This window comes from Rhinopithecus bieti, unplaced genomic scaffold (assembly GCF_001698545.2).
Source record: "Rhinopithecus bieti isolate Rb0 unplaced genomic scaffold, ASM169854v2 scaffold_7684, whole genome shotgun sequence".
In the NCBI taxonomy this organism is placed as follows: Eukaryota; Metazoa; Chordata; class Mammalia; order Primates; family Cercopithecidae; genus Rhinopithecus; species Rhinopithecus bieti.
The window spans coordinates 1882732-1901699 of NW_016806071.1; the positions used below are offsets into that span (position 1 = coordinate 1882732).

At 50.1% G+C, this 18968-nt stretch overlaps 1 protein-coding gene across 5 annotated transcripts in view; it reads left to right on the forward strand.

Annotated features, from left to right (window-relative positions):
* CYB5RL (cytochrome b5 reductase like) overlaps positions 1–17762 on the forward strand; it is a 36017-nt gene extending 18255 nt beyond the window's left edge. For 2 of the 5 annotated variants that reach the window (XM_017874521.1, XM_017874522.1), the window contains exons 5-7: positions 45–149; positions 4955–5158; positions 9773–12238. In XM_017874521.1, the coding sequence (XP_017730010.1) occupies positions 45–149; positions 4955–5158; positions 9773–9976 (513 nt within the window). In that variant the 3' untranslated portion in view covers positions 9977–12238. Of the gene's footprint in view, positions 1–44; positions 150–4954; positions 5159–9772; positions 13097–17647 lie in introns of those variants that run through there. The other 3 variants (XR_001886090.1, XR_001886089.1, XR_001886091.1) reach the window with 3 other exon arrangements.
* The last annotated feature ends 1206 nt before the right edge of the window (positions 17763–18968 follow it).

An 18968-nucleotide genomic window follows, 5' to 3' on the forward strand; every position in this document is an offset into this window, starting at 1 on the left:
AGCATGTACCTTTCCCACTGATGTCTCCCTGTGTTTGCTTCCAGTGCTACGAGATGGGGCTGATGTCCCGGTATGTTGAGTCCTGGAGAGCAGGAGACACAGCTTTCTGGCGAGGACCTTTCGGAGATTTCTTCTATAAACCAAACCAGGTCAGTGCCAGCACCTTAAATCCTCAAGAGATCCCTATTGACTGTGGTTTTCATGTTTCAGCCCACCCACAGCATCTCATTGTGCCATTCTCCCTGAGCTCAAACACAATCCCAACTGTATCTTTGGGGTTGGACATGGGAGAAGACGGAATAGACACTTATTTTTTTATTTAGAGATGGAGTTTCACTCTTGTTGCCCAGGCTGGAGTGCAATGGCGTGATCTCGGCTCACCACAACCTCCACCTCCCAAGTTCAAGCGATTCTCCTGCCTCAGCCTCCCAATCCCAAGTAGCTGAGATTACAGGCATGCACCACCATGCCTGGCTAATTTTGTATTTTTAGTAGGTATAGGGTTTCTCCATGTTGGTCAAGCTGGTCATGAACTCCCGACCTCAGGTGATCCGCCCGCCTCAGCCTCCCAAAGTGCTGGGGTTACAGTCATGAACCACCACTTCCAGCCGGAATAGACACTTATAAATGAAACTGCCTGCCCAGCTCCAAAGTTACCCAGGGCACCCATTGCTTAGAACATCAGACTCACGTACTTGGCGTTTAGGAGCCCTTATGCCCTCTGACCCTCAGATGTCTTCCAATTTCACAGTGCAGTCACATGATTAAATATGCCCCATGGCTTCCTGCTTCCCAGCTCAGATGGCTCTTCTCATCATCATCCTGGCATTTTTAAACCCTTCCCCGACTTTCCCAGGAAGAATTCATAATTTCTCATCAGTTGGTGCATATCTGGAAAGCATTATGACAGTGTGTACCAAGGGTCTTCAGAGTCTTCAAATCCTTGGCCCCAGTAATTCCACTATGGAAGTCTGTCCTGTAGAATGAATCAAAATGCTGGCTCTTTTGCATATGTTCATTGCATCTTTATTGAAAATAGCAGAAAATTAGAAACAACTGAATATCCAACAGCAGGGGAACAGTTAGGTACACTGGGCTACAGGTACTTGATGGAATAATATCCTGGATTTTAAAAATTATGTTTATAAATGATGTTATATACTTATGCTGTAAGATCAAGTGACAAACACTAGGTACAAAACTGAATATACAGGAGGTTGGGAAATTAAGTTAAAATGCACAGAGAAAAGATGAAAAGAAAATGCAATGAAATGTTAGCAGTTCTGGGTGGTGAAATTATGGATGATTTTTATTTTCTTCATTATACTTTCTAAATCATTTGCAGTCAACACCTATTACTTTATAATTAGGAAAACAAAGCAAAATGAAAACAAATGGAAAAGAATGAATCATGCCTTCCTCTCCATTCTTTTTGTTTAATTTTAAAATAGCTTTTTTGGCTAGGCGCAGTGGCTCACGCCTATAATCCCAGCACTTTGGGAGGCCGAGGCACGTGGATCACCTGAGGTCAGGAGTTTGAGACCAGCCTGGCCAACATGGCAAAATCCTGTCTCTACTAAAAATACAGAACATACTAGCCAGGCATGGTGGCACGCACCTGTAATCCCAGCCACTTGGGAGGCTGAGGCACGAGAATCATTTGAACCCAGGAGGCAGAGGTTGCAATAAGCCGAGATCGTGCCACTGCACTCCAGCCTGGGTGGCAGAAAGAGACTCTGTTTTAAAAAAAAAAAAAAAAAAAAAGAGCTTTTATTATTTTTTTCTTTTATAAATGCAGTACATGTTCATTACCCAAAATCAGCAGACAAAAAAAAAAGAAAAGAAAAGAAAATCACTCACAGGCAATCTACCCAGACACACCCATCTTACGGCTTGGTGTATATCCTTCCAAATCCTCTTCCACACGAGTATATGTACAAATGCACACTGCATGTACATGTGTAGTATATATGTATAATAATATCAAGCACGTGTAGCACCTCACGCGTGCCAGGCTCGGACCTTAGCACTTGCTATATGGTAACTTACATAGTCTTCACAGCAGCTCTTAGGTGCTACAACCCCATTCTACAGATATGTGCTATGCCTGTGTTAATACTCTTCCATAGTATTCTCCTAGTACTAACCATGCTTAGCCTTACATTTTAGACGCCGCATCCCCCAGATGCTTGAGAGCAGGGAATGGAAATCGTTCGTGTTTCCTCCTTGTCTTGAGTGGATAACAGATGAACGTTGTCTTGACCACCTTTTCTGGTGGAGCCTCCCAGTGCCTTGTGGCTGCTCCTTCACATGCACAGAATACTTGAAAGGCCCTGCATTTATTTCCTGCCTTCCTGCCTTCCCCCCCTCCTTTCCTCCCTCTGTTGCCCAAGCTGGAATGCTGTCACAGCTCACTACAGCTCCACCTACTGGGCTCAAGCAATCGTTCTGCCTCAGCCTCCCAAGTAGCTGGGACTACAGGCGTGTATCACCATGCCCAGCTAAGTTTTGTATTTTTTTGTGGACACAGGATTTCACTATGTTGCCCAGGCTGGTCTCAAACTCCTTGACTCAAGTGATCCTCCCCACTCAACCTCCCAAAGTGCTGGGATTATAGGCATAAGCCACCGTGTCCAACTGGATTTCTTATCTGGGGAGGCTGTAGGACCTGATGGTGAGGAAAAAGAAATGGTGTCTCATACCTTAATATGCGGTCACTGAAATTTCAGTAAGCCTTGGTTTCACCACGCGAGGACATCTGGGAAGCTCCTGCCCTCTTCTGGGCCCTGTTTTGCTGCTCTGCAGTCGTCTTCATTACAGATGGATATTACATCAGCCCTGAGGACTGACGTATTAGCATCTGTCTGTGCATTCATTCAACAAACAGACACAAGTGTTCACCCAGTGCCAGGGGACTCTGGGGACCCAGAGATGGGTCAGATGAGTCCCCTGTCCTCCAGAAGCTCACAGTTTGCTGGGGGAGTCAGACACACAGACAGATGACAGCAGCACAGTGTGGCCAGTGTGGTTCAGAGGGACTCACAGGGAGCTGTGGAAACACAAAGAAAGGACCCTCCCCTTTCCCTGCTTAGGGAAGTCCTTCCAAAGGATAGCCTGAGCTAGGATGGGAGGAGGCGGAGGAGCATAGCAAGCTGAAGACCTGGAGGCTGGATAGAGCACAGACGCCGAATAGCTGCCAGGCGTGAGTCTCAGCAGCTTAGGGAGAGGGAGGGATCTAATTGGATCTGCACCAGGCAGTTTTCTTTTTTGTTTGTTTTGTTTTGTTTTGTTTGAGATAGGGTTTCACTCTTGCCTAGCTGGAGTGCAGTGGCATGATCATGGTTCACTACAGCCCCAACCTCCTGGGCTCAAGCGATCCTCCTATCTCAGTCTTGAGTAGCTGAGATTACAGGCATGAGCCACCACATGCAGCCAACCAAGCACTTTTCTTCATCTCATTTAATCCTTGTAACAGTTCTGAGATAGGTGCTGCTATGGGGAAGTGCTTTTCTTTTTTTACCAGTGAGGACACTGAGGCTCATATTGGTGAAAGAGCTTGCCCAGATCACATGGTTGGGGATTTATACCCGGAGGCCTAATCTCTAGAATGAGGGAGGTGAATACCCCTGCATCACTCAGGTACTAAACTGTAAGGCACTGACCTTAAAGAGGGTCACCCCTCCTTTTTTTTTTTTTTTCTCTTGAGATGGAGTCTCACACTGTCGCCCAGGCTGGAGTGCAGTGGCGCGATCTGCACTTACTGCAAGCTCCGCCTCCCAGGTTCAAGCCGTTCTCCTGCCTCAGCCTCCTGAGTAGCTGGGACTACAGGCACCTGCCACCACACCCGGCTAATTTTTTGTGTTTTTGGTAAAGACGGAGCTTCACCATGTTAACCAGGATGGTCTCTATCTCCTGACTTCGTGAACCACCCGCCTCAGCCTCCCAAAGTGCTGGGATTACAGAGGGTCACCCCTCTTTAAGAGGCCTACAGCCCGGAAATAAATTCAGTGAGGAGGAGTTGATGGAACTGGGACCTCTTGGGGTGGAAACTCACCCTTTTTGTTTGTTTGTTTTGAGATGGAGTCTTGCTCTATTGCCCAGGCTGGAGTGCAGTGGCATGATCCTGGCTCACTGCAACCTCTGCCTTCCAGGTTAAGCAATTCTCCTGCCTTAGCCTCCCAAGTAGCTGGGACTACAGGCGTGCACCACCACACTTGGCTAATTTTTGCATTTTTAGTAGAGATGGAGTTTTGCCACGTGGGTGTCGAACTTTTCACCTTAAGTGATCCACCCGCCTTGGCCTCCCAAAGTACTAGGATTATAGGTGTGAGCCACCACTCCCGGCTGGGAACTCACCTTTTTCAAGTGACTCTTTTGTGCCAGTGCTGTGCTACATGCTTATGCATATTATTTCATTTAGCCTAGAGATGAGCAAGCTCAGAGGTCCAAGGTGGGCCCTTGAGATCTCTGCAGAGGTACCCTGGGGCAGAGGAAGCAGCCCAGAGAGCAGGGCTGGAATGGCGCTGGGAGTGGGCAAGGCTTTGATGGGAGTAGGTTTCAGCTCAATGTAAGTAAAGACCTCCCTGGCAAAGGATTTGGCCTATAGTAGGGCAAACTGCCTTGGGAAGTAGTGAGCTCCCTGTCAGCAGAAGTGTGTAAGCAGAGTACTTGTGGGGATGCTTTAGTAGGCAACCAGGCCACTTACAGGATAGGCTATACTGTTATGTTCCCTTTCAGCCCCCATATCTTATCGTCTCCATTACCCAAACCTCACATGCCTTTCACAAACAAGGACGACTTTCTGGAGGAGGTAGAGAGGGGACATAGGTGGTTGGACACCAAGGAAGGGCACTGCCATCCAGTTGAAGGAAGCTCAAGGAAAAGCCCCATAGTAGAGGGGATTGGGTGAGATTCTCCCAACCCACCCGTCATACATACCCCTTCTATTCCGCAGTATGGTGAGCTCCTCATGCTGGCTGCGGGCACGGGCCTGGCCCCCATGGTGCCCATCCTGCAGAGCATCACAGATAATGAGGATGACGAGACTTTTGTCACTCTAGTCGGTTGCTTCAAGACCTTCGAGAGCATCTACCTGAAAACCTTCCTCCAAGAGCAGGCCTGTTTCTGGAACGTCCGTACCTTCTTTGTACTCAGCCAGGTGAGCTCAGGGTGGTGAGTTCCTTTTTTGATTGAGACTCTGCAGTCCCTTTGCACCTGTCCTGAGTACCAGCTCTAGCCTCTTTTTTTTTTTTTTTGAGAAGGAGTCTCGCTCTGTCACCCAGGCTGGAGTGCAGTGGCCAGATCTCAGCTCACTGCAAACTCCGCCTCCTGGGTTTACGCCATTCTCCTGCCTCAGCCTCCCGAGTAGCTGGGACTACAGGCGCCTGCCACCTCGCCCAGCTAGTTTTTTGTATTTTTTTAGTAGAGACGGGGTTTCACCATGTTAGCCAGGATGGTCTCGATCTCCTGACCTCGTGATCCGCCCGCCTCGGCCTTCCAAAGTGCTGGGATTACAGGCTTGAGCCACCGCGCCCGGCCTAGCCTCTTTTGGCAATGAACGCTGTAGTCATAATCCCTGCCACTGGTGGAGCGCCCACCTGTAAGGAAGGAAGGTGTTCATTATACAGATGAGGAGATGCATGTTCCAGGGGTGAAGCTGCCCACCAGCTCATGCTGCTGGACAGGGCTGAGGCCAGGATTTGAGCCCAGGGCTGTCTGGTTGCCGAGCTCTGGCTCTTACCCCATGCGTTGCTGCCTCCCATCGCCCTCTGGCATCATCAGTTACCTGGGCAGGGGCCTGGCTGTAGAGGGCAGGGCAGGCTGCAGACCTCCCTCCGACTGAGTGATGTTCCTTGAGGCAGAGACCACATGTCTGCCTCAGCCTCTTTCTTCAGTGCTTAGCATAATGCCAGGCCCAGAACAGGGACTCCATTAGTGACTGCTGGAGTAAACTGAGCTGAGTTCCCTGTGCTTACTAATATCCTCCCACCTCAGCCTGTCCCTCCATAGGAGGACCCCACCGTAGCTGGCAGCGACTCTCCCTGCTGAACCCTCCTCCCTCTGACTCCACATCCCCTCTGCTCACTCAGGTAACCCTTCTGGGGCCACCCTCATAGGTTAGAGCACGGGGGTTTATCTGTCCCTCATCTCAAGCCAGGCCCTCAGCTACCTTTGCTGGCCTGCCTTTCCCTAGTTGGTAGCTTCACTTTTCCCTCCTGTCCCCCATGGGTTGGATTCCTGCTGGGCCCCCTGTGTTCCCCGGTCCTCAGGGTCAGCCTTCTTGCCTGGTGCTGTGGAGCACTCTTCTCATCTAGTCCTACTATGAGGCAGCTTTATGTAGTCCCTAAACATTTATTTGATCCTCAATATTGTGGCTGGGTGTGGAGGGTGAGGAAATTGGATTTCCCGTCCCAATATAAGGGTCCCTGGCCTCCCCAGGGGCTGGGTTCTGCAGGCCTGTCCATGGGGCAGAATGCTCAGTGGCATGACATTTAGAGCATGGTGAACATTTATAGCAGCAGAAAGTGCCTAAGGAAGGAGAATGGAGCCAAAGGCTAGCATGCAGCCCGAGGGGTAGGCGCAGGGGATGGGCCACTGTTGTCCAGCAGCACGGACAGCCTGCCTGAGAGCCTGGACAAGGACACTGGGAGGAGGGCAGGAAGGCAGCACCTGGCAGAGGGTCCGCAAGCTGCTGGCCAGCTTTGCTTTCCCTCCTCTATCACCTGAGCATGTGGCAGGTGTCAGAGACACAATAGTGAAGGTGACCAACTCCCAGCCCTCTGGCTGCTCACCTATCTGTGGGTGATAGCCACAGAGGTGGCTGAAAAGGTCTCCCCTTCATTCAGCACATTCTCTGTAGCCAGCACCATTCTAAACACTTTATTTACTCATTTAATCTCCACCACAATCTTATGAGGCTTATACTCCCATCATGCTCCTTGTACAGATGTGGAAACAGGTACAGAATGGTTAAGAACCTTGCCCAGGGTAACACAGCTGGTTAGTGGAGAGTGGAGTATGAACCCAGGAGGTCCTGCTCAAAGGCTGTGGTCTTAGTGCTCCTCGGAATAAGGCAGCACAGCACAAGGTGCTGTGAGGATGCTCAGGATGCCAGCGGTGCGCAGAGAGGCCAGGCAGGGTCAGGGAGGGCTTTACCAAGCAGGTGGCTTTTCAATTAAAGTTCACCAGCAATAGAAGATTTTTAGCCCCCAGCTGGGCCAGGGTGGTGCCAGTGGCCTAGAGTTGGGCAAGCGAGTGGGCTGGCCATTAGTGGCAGGTGAAGGGAGTGACTTGTGGCTCCTGCCTATCCACACTCCCTTGACTGAGTGCGCACCCTCACCTGCCTGGGCCACAGCTGCAGCATCCTCAAGAGTCTCCCGGTACCAGCCGCTCCCTGCTGATTTGTCCTGCATCCCGCAGTCCTAAGGGCAGATCTGACCACACCACCACCCCGTTTCCAGTGCTTCCCTGGCTCCCTACTGCTCACAGGATAAGGTCCACACCTGAGAACTGCCTCCCTCTGTGGCCTCATCTCCCAGCCCGCCCTCCCTGTAAGCTGTGGCCTGATGTCACTGGTCTGCCCATGGTTACAAGTGTGCTGTGCTTTTCTGGCTTCTGGGCCTTTGCTCACGCTGTTCTGCCTGCCAGGAGTGCTCCCCCTTCCTCACCTCACACCTCTGTACCCCTCACATCTCTGTTGAGGTAGAAGTCCATCCTGGAAGCTTTCCTAGAGCCCCCAGGCTGGCCTTGGTGGTTCTGCTGCCACCACCCCGGCTCTCCTTCACAGCACCCACCTGCTGCACCGTCACTGTTTGTGGGGTCCCCTGCCCATCTCACCAGCAGCCAGGCCCAGGGCGTCTCAGGGTGCATGGTGGGATAGGCTGAGCTGAACCTAAGTGGTCTGAGGGAAATGAGCAGTGGAAAAGGGGAGGTGAGGCCAGTGGGCCCCAAGGCCCCATCTGGTGGGTCAGACTGTAGTGGGAGCATGGGAAATGCCAGATCGTCAGAGAGGATTCCCTCATCAGCACAGACTCTGTGAGGTGGGACTCCAGGGGACCCTGTTTGTTTTGTTTTGAGACAGGGTCTCACTCTGTTGCCCATGCTGGAGTGTAGTAGTGCAATCATAACTCACTGAAGTCTCAACCTCCCTGTGCTTAGATGATCCTCCTACCTCAGCCTCCCAAGCAACTGGGACTACAGGCGCATAGCACTTCCCTTAGCTAATTTTTGTATTTTTTGTAGACCAGCTTTTGTCACATTGCCCAGGCTGGTCTTGAACTCCTGGACTCAAGCGATCCTGCCACCTCAGCCTCCCAAAGCGCTGGGATTACAGGCTTGAGCCACTGTACCTGCCTCCAGGGCCCTTTGAGTGGGCCTCAGAATAGAGGCCTCTCCTCACAGGGCCTCTGCCAGGGCTTACACCAGCACCACGGCTCTCTGGACAGTGACTTTCCATAGCGGATACTCTCCTCACAATCACGATCCTGAGCGGTCACAGTCACTCAGCCAGGAAAGTAGCAGTGGAGCTCCACTCCCCACCAATCCTGTCTTTGTGCCTAGCCTCAGGAACTAGCAACTTGCCCTCATGGGATCTGCAGAGTGATGGCTCTGTTCTGGATTTTGTTTTTTGTGGGCTGATAAGATGGTTTTTTCATTTAAATTCTTCAGACTATATATAATTGTCCCTTGGTATTCATGGGGGATTGACTCCAGGACCCCCTGCAGATACCAAAATCTGAGGATGCTCAAGTCCTTGATATAAAATGGTGTGGTATTTGCATATAACCTACGCATATCCTCCCATGTGCCTTAAATCATCTCTAAATTATAATACCCAATACAATGTAAGTGTTGAGTAAATAGCTCTTACTATATTTCTTTTTGAGTTTCTATTGCTATATTGTTATTTTAAATGTTTTTTAAAATATTTTCAATCCACAGTTGGTTAAATCCACAAGTGTGGAACCCATGGATACAGAGGGCTAGCTGTATACTTAATGATCTGTGTACTTTTCTACACATATGTTGTACTCCAATAAAATGTTCATTTAAAAAAATAGAAGAAATTCCTTCAAGTTGCCTGGGAGTGGAACTTTCATTTTGTGACCCTGAGGAGGAAAGCTTCAGCTAAGGCTAGAAAGGCAGAGAGTAGGGTCCTGGGTGCCTGGGGTCACCGTCCAGCCTTGGAATGCGAGCTTAGCCTTTCTCGATGAAGGCATTGTGACGTGGGATCTGTGTTGTATGCAGCCAGGACCCTTGTCTCTTTTGAGCAGCTGCCATATCCCCAGTGGCTAGCTCGGTGCCTGGCACAGAGTGAGCACTTGGTAAATATCTGCTAAACGAACATGTTCATTGAAACCTTAAAAGAAATGAGCAAAAGTTACGCTCCAAGGGTGATGATGATAGCTAACCTTGGAAAGATTCTGGGAAACCCACAGTCAGGGGAGAAAACATTCCTCCCACAGTGACAGGTGTGGCTGCTGGAAGGCAGCGAGAAATGGTGGGACTTGAGTTCTGGTCCTGCTGCTGCCCCCACCTCTTCGTGTGCCACGGGGAAGTCCCTCTTCCTTGTGCCTCTCCTTGTCATGGGAAGGTGATAGTTCCCACAGGCTTGTTTTGGTGATGAGGAGGAAGTGCCTGGCCCACGGTGGGGCTGGATATAGGCTGGCTTCCTACTGCCTCGGTTTCTTCATTTTGCAGAGAAGAGCTGGCTGTGTAAACACTAAGGACCCCCGCTCCCTTGTAGTAACACGTACCTTTCTTGTCTTCCCAGGAGAGCTCCTCAGAGCAGCTTCCCTGGAGTTACCAAGAGAAGACCCACTTTGGCCGCCTGGGCCAGGACCTAATTAAAGAGCTGGTCAGCTGCTGTCGGAGAAAGCCATTCGCACTGGTCTGTGGCTCGGCTGAGTTCAGCAAGGACATAGCCAGGTGCTTACTGTGCGCAGGCCTCACTGAGGACTCCTATTTCCTCTTCTAGCCCTGGCCTCCCTTCCAAAGCCTAGGCTACTGGGACCCAGGAAGGAGCACAGACTGGAATCAGAAGACATGGAGTCCAGGCCTGGTCCTGCTGCTCATTTGCCAGGTAACCTTGGGCAAGTGTCTTTACTGCTCAGAACCTCTACTTCTCATCTGCCCCATGAGGTTAATCACTCCTCTGGCCTCCTACTATGTGGAAGGAGGACAGGCTGTAGGGACCCTGAGGAAGCGAGCAACCAGCCTGGGAGTCAGGGAAGACTCCTCAGAGGAAGCCAAGTCCAGGCTGAGCCCCATGAGGAGTAGGAGTTGGGCAGGGGAAGATTCAGGAGGAGCTTCCCTGGCCCCTCCAATTAGAGGATCTAATGGGGGCTCCAGCTGCGGCCTCAGCACCATCTCAGATTAGGGGCTCCTGAGTGTGTAGGGAAGGACACAGGAGAGGCTAAGAGTTCTTTGGAGGAGAATTCTACCTTTCCTTCTGTGCCATGAGCCTGACACATGAAGGTCTTCGGTTCTATGACTTCACCATGTCCTGAGAGCAAGGTGGGGCCCTGGACTGTCTTTGTATTGGCCCCAAGCCTTTCCTGCTGTGAACAGCTTCATTCTCAGTCCCCTTTCCTGGCTCAAGAATTGAGCCTAGCAAAAGAAGAGGCATGGGAAGGAAATGCCCCTCCCTCCTTCTGCAGGCAGCCACTCAGCCTGTGCCTTCAGTTCGGTGCCCTGGTGACAGTTGCTATGGAGATCTAAAGATAGAGCAGGAGTCAGGAGACCTGGGTCCCTCTCCCAGCTTGTCCCACTGAGCGGCTGCCGATCCCAGTCCACCCACCCCAGGAACCCGGCACCCCCATCCCAGGAACCCAGTGCCCCTGGGCAGCACACTGCAGTTAATGAATTCTGCTTTCCACAGCCTGGGCTCCAGCATGCTGCACCAGCTTGGGCTAACTACAGGCAGTCCCAGAATTGGAATACTAAGCCATGGAATCTTGGAGTTAGACTTTTATAGTCATAGAAGTGTACCCCTCACCATATCAAAGCTGAAAGTTCAGGACTCTAAGAAACATACAGTGTGACAGACTTATTGTATACACGGGAAACTGAAGCCCAATGAGACTAAATGACTTGCCCAGGGTAAAACAGTCCATGGCAGAGCCAGCACTAGAAGCCTCCTAGCTTCAACCTCATGTGCCAGTTCGGCACCAGTGGTTTTCAAACTGCGCTCCACAGGAAACAAGCGTTCTTTGCATAGCAGCAGTGAAAGGACAGCTCCAGATGGATCCCCAGACCCCCCTTCAACCAGAGCAGTTCCATTTTCATCCCATTTGTATATTGGGGTTTCGAAGTATTTTTATTTGTAGAAAAGGATTTCCCTATCCTGCTCAGAAAAATGGCAACAAATCTCTCTGCTGTGTCCCATTTAATAAATAATTCTGACACACAGCTGGGGGATGGTGCCAGAGGTTTCAAACTGCTTCACAGGCAGAGTTCCAGGGTCAGAGAGCTGGAGTGCTGTGTGTGACCTTCTCCCAGAAGCGTGGGCACAGGAGCGTGTTAAAGGCCTGAAAAGACCAGTGGCAAAGAAACTCCTTTCATTTTGTCTAACCCAGAGTTTCTCAAGCTTATTTAACTATAGAACACTTTTCTATGGGTTTCGTAGCCTCTTTCTAGCACAGCATAATGAGTGGGAAAGGCCCTGACTGAGAGTCAAAGATTCTGAGCAGGAACCGTGATCTCTTCCTGCCTAGCCTGTGACTTGAGCAAGATACTTTTCCTCTCCCCAGACCTCTGAGGTCTGTGATTTTCCCTCCACCCTTTCCTCTCCCTCAGTTTGCACATCCTATTGACTCAGCTGCAAATAGCGGGGGCCTGTCAGGAGCCTGACTCTGTTCAGACACGAGGGAAACAACAGCACACCAGGCAGATGCAGTTATGTCCAGTGCGGAACTTACAGCCTAGCAAGGAAGGCAGAAGTTCAACCTGTAATTCTAAAAGGGATAGATGTCATGGAAAGGGAAGTGTGGAGTGCTGGGAGAGTGGATGGCAGGGGCTTTAGCCCAGTCTAGGGAAAGGCCAGGGGCACACCACTGCCACCAGAGATAGAGGCTTCAAAAGCTTCCAAGTCACTCTTATTAAGAGTGTTGCCGGCCCTGGTGGCTCACACCTGTAATCCCAGCACTTTGGGAGGCTGTGGCAGGTGGATTTCCTGAGCCCAGAAGTTTGAGGCCACCCTGGCCAACATGACAAAACCCTGTCCCTACAAAAAAAAAAAGATTAGCCCGGTGTGGTGGTATGCCCTATAGTCCCAGCTACTTTGGAGACTGAGGTGGGAGTATTGCTTGAGCCAAGGAGGTCAAGGCTGCAATGACTGTGATTGAGCCACTGCACTCCAGTCTGTGTGACAAAGCAAGACCCTGTCTCAAAATAATAATAATAATAAAACCAAAAAGAGTGTTAAGGGGGTCTCCACTTAAGGAGTAGAGAGTTCGAGGCAGTTCTCTTATCTCTGTCCTTGTCTCGTTTTAGATGTATGATGTTTAGATATTAGACAAGGCCGCCCAGTGGTAACCACCTAGAATGTGTTGGCCTCCTCTTCCCCTCACTCCGTGTAGGTTCTGTGCAGCCTGGCTGCTGGTGGGATCTCTTATCATGGGACATTGGTGAGGACCCAGCCATGCCCTTGGTGCCAAGAAGCCTAAAGGATTTCTGTCACCTGGAAACCTGAGAGTGCGGGGCCGGGTGCTGTGCCCCACAGGGTGTTGAGCAAGCCCAAGAAGAAGAGTGTGGGGTGTGGGGTGTGAATTCAGACCTCTCAGAGGTGGGGGTGGTTCCCGTCAGCTGCTGTTCCTTTGATGATGCCCACTGCGTGTTGTGGGAGGCGTGACCACCGTGTGATGTTGCAGTGAGAGAAGGGAGGCTTAGGAGCTAAACATGATACACAGGCATGAAGAGGTCAACCAGGTGTCCGCGATCTGTGAGCCAGACACAGCTCTCTTCGTGTGTGCATCCCAAGCTTCAGGAAGGCAGCAGCTACTAGAGGGCCTGGGGACAGATTCTTGTTAGCAGAAGTGGCGATGACTTTAGCTCAGCCCTCACCATGTTTACCAGTGTCGCTTCTGCGATCCCCTCATGGGGCTCCCAGCTCCCAGTCTGCATGCCACCTCCATGCCGAGACCAGACCAATTTTCCCTACACACAAATCCGGGCCTGTCACTCCCCTGCTTGAAATCCTTCCCTATCTCCCTGTGGCCTTGGGGTACGGCCTCTCTGCTCTGCCACCTCTCCAGAGTTTTTCTATGCCGCCGCCCGCTCACACACACCTCTCAGGCTCCAAACATGTTCTCTTGCGTCAGCCCATCCCTTACACTAGCTGCTTCCTCTGCCTCGCCAGCCTCCCACCTTCCCATCTCCCACTCACCTTTTTTGCCTCCTCATCTTCTGAGGTCTCAGCTCAGTGCCACTTCCTCTGGGGAGCCTCGCCTGTGTCTTCCACTCCAGCTTGGTCAGTGAGCAGAGGGGCTTGTGTGCTTTTCTGTCGCTGCACCCGTCAGTCTCATCTGCATGTGGGCATGAGGGCTGGCCCATTGCACCCCTGACAGGAGAGGATGCTCAGCACTTCCTGAATGGCGAATACCTGAGCGATAAACAACTCATGATCAGGAAGTGCTTTCCAGGTGGCAAAATGTGTTTCCTCTACTTTGAAGCACAGAATCTTCATCAATATGCATGCTATTTTATTACCCCAATTTACTGATGAGGAAACTAAGCTTCTGAGACTTCAAGCAATTTTCCAAGGTCATGTAGGGGTACACAAGTTCCAGCATGTTGTGATTGTTGTAAAGGTTATGTGTGACACATGAGTGCACCCAGAAATGTGTATAAAGATTGTTATTGATGGCCAGGCGTGGTGGCTCATGCCTGTAATCCCAACACTTTGGGAGGCCGAGGTGGGCGGATCACCTGAGGTCAGGAGTTCGAAACCAGCCTGGCCAACATGGTGAAACCCCATCTCTACTACAAATACAAAAATTAGCTGGGTGTGGTGGCGCACACCTGTAATCCCAGCTACTTGGGAGGTGAAGCAGGAGAACTGCTTACACCCAGGAGCCGAGGTTGAAGTGAGCCACTGCACCACCGCACTCCAGCCTGGGCGACAGAGTGAAACTCAGTCTCAAAAAAAAAAAAAAAAAGAAAAGGTTTTTATTGCTGCATTCTCTGAAATAGCAAAGAATAAAAAAACTGCCTGTAGATACAGCAATTAAAGTGAACTCCATCCACATGTACCAATATAGACGAAGTCCTAAAAATATAATAACTGAGTGAAATGTACATTATGAAAGGATAGCTACAGGGAGATACCTGTACTTGGAAACTGTAAAAACCTAAAATAATGCTAAATGCTCATGAAGAGACAGAGACCAGCTTCAAGGATACTGGTGGCCTGTGGTGATAGGTAGAAGAGAATGAGATGGGGTGATGGAGCTTTTAGCCGTATCTGTATTTGTATTTTACCGTAAAAATGCTTGACATAAACATGACAAAATATGAACACCTGGTAAATCTGGGCAATGAGTTCCCCAATGTCTGCTGTATTATTTTCTGCCTTTTTCTGTTTTTCAAATAGTTCCATAATTAAAGATTTAAAAAAATCAAATGTGCTTGTTCAATGCTCTCTAGAAACTAGGGGCTTAGAAACATTCACTTTCTCCTACCTCGGAACAGACTATGCCCCTTTATCCTCCCAGACATTTTAGCCATTCACTGAAGATCATTTCTGAGCACCAACTGTGTTCCAGGCCCCGTTCTAGGTGCTGGAGACACAGCAGTACATCGTATAAATCATTCCCAGTCTTCATAGCTGATGGGCTGTTCCCTCTACTTTTCCCTCTTTCTCATAAACTCAAACCAGAATGACTTGCCAAGCACCACACTGTTGGCCTATTTTTTTTTTTTTTTTTTTGTCTTTTTTTTTTTCCTTTTGTGGAGAACGGGGTCTCGCTGTATTACCCAGGCAGGTCTCGAACTCCTGGGCTCAAGCTATCCTCCCGCCTCTGCCTCCCTGAGAGCTGGGATTACAGGCGTGAGCCACCGCGCCCGGCCTGGCCTATTTTTTTTCTTTATTTTTTTGTTGTTTTGCTTCCCTTTGTCAATGAGGCAGACCTAGGTTTGAGTCTCTTACTGATCCTGTGTCCCATGGAAGTAACTTGGCCTCGGTGAACCTCAGTTTGCTCATCTATAAAATGGGAATGGTAGCGCTGTCTCCTTGGGTTGTGTGAGGATGAGGGAAATGCGTAAACCCCAAACACAGCACCTGGCACGGAGTGGGTGTGAGATCCCGTTCCCACTTCTTTCTCCCTCCCCAGCAGTGCCCGACTCATGGTTGACCTCTGAGGACAGCGTTTATTTCCAGACTTTCAGTATGAAGAACTCTCCTTTTTATTGTTTTTCCCATGCTTTGAAAGATTTTGATCCCAAATTGCATGTTTTAAGTCATTATTAGTGACATTTTTTATTAATGAAAGACACAGATAGCTGCCCCTCAGAGTTTCTGATGTGTACATCCAGCTGGGAGCTGCAGAGTTTGCCATAATTCCAGCCAGAGGCAAAGGAGCTCAGCAGTGTGTGTGGCCCAGGGGCCCAAGGAGGGGAAACAGGTGCATCTTACTCTGTTTCTTTTTTTTAATGGACCATAAGTCGTGGAAGCTGCTGAGGTTACCCAGGTAGTTGCTGCTTTCACAGGGGGTCACTGACCGATGGGCTGGAGGCTGAGGTTTGGGTGCCAGGGTCTAATGTGGGGCCCCACGTTGGCCTCATCCCACAGGGCTCACTCCAAACAGATGTCACACACCAATGCCACGCAGAAGAGCGTGGGTTCACGTAGAGGGAGGTGGGAAAGCTGTCTCCATGCAGGTCCCACAGGCTCTGGCTGGAGACCACCACATTGTCCTGCCCCTGGCTCCCGATGCTAACAGAGCAGACTAGCTTGTAGTGGGGTGGGGTGACACTCTTGACCTGGTCCCAGCACTCAGAATCACGGCCAGGTGGGCACACTGAGCTGGCTGGTGGGCCTCACCAGCCAGCTTAGAAAGCAGGTGAGCTGTATCAGCTCCTCTGTCCAGGTGCAGGGGCACTTAACCTCCAGCCTGGCTGACTCCAAGGGAACCTGGAAGGAGAGGGAGGTGGTGGTGGTGGTGGTGGAAGGGTGTATTTGCAACAAGCAGAGCATTTGGCACATTAGGCTTGAAGCCTAATGTGTTGAACACAGAACTCTGAGTTGGAACATAGGATTTCGAACAATGGGAGGGAAAATGGAATGCAGGCCCTGGAACACAAGAAAACAGCTTTATAAACTGTAGAGTGTGTGTATATGACAGAGATTAACCTAGCTTCCAAGTGGCTGAGGCCCATGACCCTCAGTCCCCTCCCTCTTGCTGCATCCCCAGGCCACAGGCCCATACCTCCTCCTGGAAGATGCTGATGAGCCACTGGTGACTCAGCTAGAGCTGCAACCGTGTTCTCAAAGCTGTCTGTTTCTATAAAAATGAAAATGAATATCAAGGTAGACAGCATTTGCTGAGTGTCTACTGGGCACCAGGCTGTAAAATGTTACTGTTTTAGGCTGCGTTTGCCCCAAAGCTGATGCTGAGCAAGGATGTGGGTGAAAGAAGTTTATGTGGAGGTGCTTCAGGGAAGCATGGTGAGGAAGTCATGGGGAAAGACAATGAAGGGCATGTGGATGGGCAGGCTACCACTGGTGGCACCTGGAGCTCATCCTGCTGGGACCCTGCCAAGAGACCGTGTGGAACATGCCTCAGTGATCCCACCGAGGGATGGAGAAGCTGGGACATTTATGCACCAACAACCAGACTCCCTTATTGGCTGAGAGCATGAACTCCTGGCATTTTGGCTTCCTGTGGGCGAGTCAAGTGCTTGGCAGCCAAAGAAGCCCCCAGGCAGAGACACACAGGAAGCCATCAGTGCACACAGAAAGTTCCCGCAGTTACCTCCAGTGGGCAGAGGGATATGGATAGCACATCAACAGTGTCTACTACGTCACTTTGCTTAATTCTCACAATCTTTAGAGATCAGCAGTTTCTTTATTTTATAGGCAAAGAAATTGGTTAGCAAGAGGTAAAGGAGCTAGCGGAGAAAGTGGTGTTGTTGTATGAGGGCAGGGCTCGATACTGTGTCCCCTCCCCACCCCATGACCCCATCTAGTGTGATGTCTGGCTGGCCACAGTGTGGAGGCAGTGTCTGTTGAAGGAAGGGGTGAGCTGGTGGAAGCCGTGTGACTGTGAGTTGGTGACCACTCTTCTGTCAGATGAAGATGCTGATTCTTTCCTCCCAGGGCTGCTTTGTGGAGTAGAGGAGATTGTGTGAACCAAGTGTTCAGCTCAGTGCCTGGCCCACAGGGGAGTGTCCGTGAATGTTAATTCCCTTCCCCTGCCTCCCTCTAAGGGGACGATACGGTTTGGCTGTGTCCTCATTCAAGTCTCGACTTGAATTGTATCTCCCAGAATTCCCGTGTGTTGTGGGAGGAACCCAGGGGGAGGTCGTTGAATCATGGGGGCCAGTCTTTCCTGTGCTATTCTCATGGTAGAGAATAACTCTCATAAGATCTGATGGTTTTATCAGGGGTTTCCACTTTTGCGTCTTCCTCATTTTCTCTTGCCACCACTAGGTAAGAAGTACCTTTCGCCTCCCGCCATGATTCTGAGGACTACCCAGCCACATGGAGCCGTAAGTCCAATTAAACCTTTTCTTCCCAGTCTCAGGTATGTCTTTATCAGCAGCATGAAAACGGACTAATACAGTAGTTTGGTACCAGTAGAGTGGGACATTGCTGAAAAGATACCCGAAAATATGGAAGTGACTTTGGAACTGGATAACAGGCAGAGGTTGGAACAGTTTGGAGGCCTCAGAAGAAGACAGGAAAATGTGGGAAAGTTTGGGAACTTCCTAGAGATTTGTTGAAATGGCTTTGCCCCCAAAATGCTGATAACGGTTATAAACAATAAGGGGTCCAGTCTGACGGTAGTTCCTCAGACCGAGATGAGGAACTTGTTTGGAAACTGGAGCCGTGGAACTCTTGTTATGTTTAGGCCAAAGAGACTGGAGATTTTGCCCCTGCCCTAGGAGATTTTTGGTGGAAACTTTGGACTTTGAAGAAGATGGATTTAGGTTGTCTGGCGGGAGAAATTTCTTAAGGGCAGAAAAAGCTTTCAAGAGATGACTTGGGTACTGTTAAAAGCATCCCATTTTAAAAGGGAAACAGAGCATAAAAGTTTGGAAAATTTGCATCCTGATGATGCAGTAGAAAAAACTTTTTTTTTTTTTTTGGAAACGGAGTCTTGCTCTGTTGCCCAGGCTGGAGTGCAGTGGCGCAATCTAGGCTCACTGCAACCTCCACCTCTTGGGTTCAAGCGATTCTCCTGCCTTATAATTTTTTGTAATTTTAGTACAGATGGGGTTTCACCGTGTTAACCAGGATGGTCTCGATCTCCTGACCTCATGATCCACCTTCCTCAGCCTCCCAAAGTCCTGGGATTATAGACATGAGCCACCACTTCCAGCCAAAAAACCATTTTTTTAGGAGAAATTCAAGCCACAGAAATTTGCATAAGTAGCAAGGAGCCTAATGTTAATCCCCAAGACCTTGGCAAAAATGTCTCCAGGCCATGTCAGAGAACTTCACGGCAGCCTCTTCCATCACAGGCCCAGAAGCCCAGGAGGAAAAACTGGTTTCATGGGCTGGGCCCAGTGTCCTCGTGCTGTGTGCAATCTAGGGACATGGTGCCCTACCCAACTGCTCCAGCCACGGCTGAAAGGGGCCAACGGACATCTTGGGCTGTGGTTTCAGAGAGTGGAAGCCCCAAGCCTTGGCAGCTTCCATGTGGTGTTGAGCCTATGGGTGCACAGAAGTCAAGAATTGAGGTTTGGGAACCTCTGCCTAGATTTCAGAAGATATATGGAAACGCCTGGATGCACAAGCAAAAGTTTGC